This window comes from Arachis ipaensis, chromosome B9 (assembly GCF_059453495.1).
Source record: "Arachis ipaensis isolate K30076 ecotype BB chromosome B9, ASM5945349v1, whole genome shotgun sequence".
NCBI classification, from domain to species: Eukaryota; Viridiplantae; Streptophyta; class Magnoliopsida; order Fabales; family Fabaceae; genus Arachis; species Arachis ipaensis.
Genome location: NC_142444.1, coordinates 91,418,652 through 91,423,133, shown reverse-complemented (window position 1 = coordinate 91,423,133; position 4,482 = coordinate 91,418,652). Strand labels below are relative to the sequence as shown.

Sequence of the window (4,482 nt, the reverse complement as noted above, 5' to 3'; positions counted from 1 at the left end):
GCATACACGGGACAAGAAATGCATGTGACGTAACAGCCAATGAATTTGAACCCTAAAATAAAAGATTTATATATTCATTACAATACCAATAGATTCCATGTGCCTGCAATCACAACCACGGACTAAATGGTTGAACCTCAGCACAAACCCGAGAGATAATATAAATGAAAAAGGCAACTACTTCGATAAAAATACCAAAAATAACTTCTCATGATGATCTTTGTTTAAAAAATGTAACTTATTTGTTTAGCAATACTTTAAATAAAGATAACATTTTTACATGATCAAAATAAAATATTTTCACATAATGACATTCATAAAATCTTTATTGAATTAGCCACCGAGTAAAAACAACAACCCCGAATTCGTACTGGTCCACTCTACACTCACCCCTCCCTCAAACCTCATATATAAATACGCACCTTCAACTCCTTATCTGAAATTCATATTACTCAAAAAATAATAAAAAAAAAACGCTTACAAAATAATGGCCTCTCAGTCTTGCGCAGCCGCACTCTTAGGCGGTTTGGCCAACGTCAACACAACGGCCGCAAACTTCATCTGCGGCCAGCTGGACGCTATTAACCAGAAGCTCACCGACACCACCTACGCCGTCGACAACACCTACCTCCTCTTCTCTGCGTACCTAGTCTTCGCCATGCAGCTCGGCTTCGCCATGCTCTGCGCGGGCTCCGTCCGCGCCAAAAATACCATGAACATCATGCTTACCAATGTTCTTGACGCAGCCGCCGGTGGCCTCTCCTACTACCTCTTCGGCTATGCCTTTGCCTTTGGAGGCCCCTCCAACGGCTTCATCGGTCGCCACTTCTTCGGTCTCAGTGACTTCCCCTCTCCCTCCGCCGACTACAGCTTCTTTCTCTACCAGTGGGCCTTCGCCATCGCCGCAGCCGGCATAACTAGCGGCTCCATCGCCGAGAGAACGCAGTTCGTCGCTTATCTTATATACTCCTCGTTCCTAACCGGCTTCGTCTACCCTATCGTCTCTCATTGGTTTTGGTCGTCTGATGGGTGGGCCAGCCCCACCAGAACCAGTGGAAGCCTCCTCTTTGGATCTGGCGTAATTGATTTTGCCGGATCTGGAGTTGTCCACATGGTCGGCGGAGTTGCCGGCCTATGGGGAGCCTTGATTGAAGGACCACGCATAGGTCGCTTTGACAGAAGTGGCCGTTCGGTGGCCCTTCGAGGTCACAGCGCTTCCCTAGTTGTGCTAGGTTCGTTTATGTTATGGTTCGGTTGGTACGGTTTCAATCCAGGCTCCTTTCTAACCATTGCGAAAAGCTACGGTAAAAGTAGCGTGTATTATGGACAATGGAGCGCGATAGGGAGGACAGCTGTCACTACTACATTGGCTGGTTGCACTGCAGCCCTAACTACTTTGTTCAGTAAACGGTTATTGGTTGGACACTGGAACGTGATCGATGTGTGTAACGGTTTGCTTGCTGGTTTCGCTGCCATAACGTCTGGGTGCTCTGTCGTTGAGCCATGGGCGGCAATTGTGTGCGGCTTTGTTGCGGCGTGGGTACTCATTGGGCTCAACATGTTGGCGGCAAAGGTAGAGCGTTCTACCTTATACTTGTATAAGTACAAATAATTAATTTTTTATTAGATAATATTTAATATTTTTTAAAAATAAAAGTTTTAATTTTTTAAATATGGTCTTCATCTAAAATTAATATTTTAAAACTGTCATATAATTTAATAAATTTGATTAGATTATTATTTAACTATTTTAACCTATCAATTTTACATAAAAATAAATTATATGAGTTTTTATCTTAAAAATATAATTTAAAATTTAAGATGAAAAAAATAATTTTAAAAAGCTATATTATAAAAAAACTTTTCAATTAAATACATAAATAATATTAGCCAACTAATTATTGGCGAGCTTTTGTTAAAAAGACGTGTTTAATTATTTTATGTGTTATTGCTGAAAACAAAATTGATTTTTTTTTCACTATCTTTTGAATTTCTCTTTTACCAATCTTAATGTTTAGTTTATTTATTAGTATACTCGTGAACTATATGTTACCAAAAATTAATATTCTGATAAAATCATTATATTTTAGGATAAAATATTATCTTGTTTCCAATGTTTATGCTAATTCTTAATTTAGTTTCTAATGTGTTATTATACATTTTATTTCAGTTTTAAAAAGTTTTACACGTCTTATTTTAGTTCTATTTTAGTCTAAAAACATTTGAAATAGATTCATTATTATCTCTCCATTAAATTTGACATAAACAATTAGTATATTAAAAAGTTAATAACCTTTGATATTGTAAGTAAAATTTTTTTTTTTGGTTTGGGATCATTGATGATTAATTGATAAGATTTTTAAAATTTTTTTTATATAGAAAAAATTGAGAAGAAGTGTTACAAGAAAATTTTGGTTATATTTTTCTAACACAAAAAAAAAAAAGATATTGCTTGACAATTACGGTTATATTTTTCTAACACAAAAAAAAAAAAAAGATATTGCTTGACAATTATGTTGTTAATGTCTAAATCAATCATTCGGTTAACTATTCGTGTCAAATTTAATGGTAGGACAACATTAAATCTGTTTAAAATTTTTTGAGACAAAAATAAGATATTTAAAATATTATGAACCAAATTAAAATATAGACCAAATGTTAAAAATCAAAACAGTACTTTACTCTTATATTTAAAAAAATATTTATATAATATTTTTAATACTTTGTTTCATCTATCTTTGACTTATTATTTAAAAGAGAAATTTTCTATTTCCTTTCTATTTTATCAACTATTTTTAGTATTTAAAATATAAAATATTAGATAGCTAATTTTTTATTTTAATCTTACATTAAAATTAATACTAATCAACTTTATATTTAAAAAATATTAATCAGAATATAAAAAAAATTCAAAGTAAATATTTTTTTTATTTTATAATCTTTAATTATTACTGAAATGAATGAGTAAATTTAGATATAGTAAATACGTAATAAAGATGTTACATATATAAAATCATAAATAAAAAAATTAAGCATCAATAATTTTAATTTATATTGGCTAATATTTTTAATTAGCAGTCCATCGATACTTTTAGCCTATAAATCAATATTTTTAAATATCATTGACAAACTATTAGATAAAAGTTATATTATTTCTATATCCCTATTATTATAGATATTAAATTGAATAAGATAACTTCATATGATTGGCTTAGTAATATATTTTTATACTAAAAATAATGACAACCTAACATTCTGATAAAAAAAATACACACGAATAATGTATATATACAACGTTCTACTATAGATAGTGCTTATATTTGTAACTGGACAACATAGGTGAAGTTTGATGACCCATTGGAGGCGACGCAGCTCCACGGAGGGTGTGGTGCATGGGGAGTGCTATTCACGGGGTTATTTGCAACTAAGAAATACGTGGCAGAGGTGTACGGATCCGGGAGGCCTTACGGGCTGTTGATGGGCGGCGGAGGGAAGCTGTTGGCTGCGCAGGTGATCGAAATTCTAGTAGTTAGCGGGTGGGTGACGGCAACGATGCTGCCGCTGTTTTACGGACTTCAAAAGATGAGTCTGTTGAGGATATCGAGGGAAGATGAGACGGCGGGTATGGATTTGACGAGACACGGTGGGTTTGCTTATGCGTATCATGATGAAGATGATGGGTTTGCAAAGCCCGCCATGTATATGATGGGCAGGATTGAGCCCTCTCCTCAAGCCAATCCACTGTGAACCCCAAGAAATTGGTTTTGCGGTTGTGACGTCACACCTGAAATCGTATTATTATTATTATTTGTAGGTAGGTCAAAGTCTGTTAGCTTAGATACAGTAGCTTGTTTACCAAGACGACATGCAGGTTCAGCTAAAATATTACTAGATCACTGTTTTTTATTTTTTTTTTTTTGGGTTTGGATCACAACAATACTGTTATGCATTTTAACGAATAACTAGTGTAAAAATTCGAACTACTTCCGGACCAAATATTGTCCGATTAAAAAATTTGTTGTTACCTGGTTATTAATATTAGAAAAATATTATTTGTACATTAAAATTAGTTACTAAAATTAGTTATCAATGTATTTATGTATAAATATATGTATAATTTAATTTATTTTTAATGTGTATTTTATTCTAGCATGTATTTTATACTAATGACTAATTTTAGTGACTAATTTTAGTATACACATAGCATAACCCTTAATATTAATAGTTATTATTTTTAACTTGAATAAATTTTCGTAATAAAAATTTATTGTACAGAATATAATATTATTATATATTTTATTTATAAAGACTAAAATAATATTATTATTTTTTTAGCCTATATTAATAAATTTTACTTAAATATAAAAATTATTACATATATATGTTTAAATAAATATTATTACACTGATGCTGTTATAAATTCAAATAAATTAAAATTTTAATAAAAATAATTTATATTCTAATTATATATACTAGCGACTC

At 32.1% G+C, this 4,482-nt stretch overlaps 1 protein-coding gene across 1 annotated transcript; it reads left to right on the top strand.

Moving 5' to 3' along the window:
* Nucleotides 1–367: 367 nt before the first annotated feature.
* On the top strand, nt 368–4,066 carry LOC107619300 (ammonium transporter 1 member 2). Its single transcript, XM_016321557.3, has 2 exons — nt 368–1,573; nt 3,340–4,066. The coding sequence occupies exons 1-2, from the start codon at nt 488–490 to the stop codon at nt 3,745–3,747; spliced, it is 1,494 nt and encodes a 497-aa protein (XP_016177043.1). The 5' UTR covers nt 368–487; the 3' UTR covers nt 3,748–4,066.
* Nucleotides 4,067–4,482: the final 416 nt, after the last annotated feature.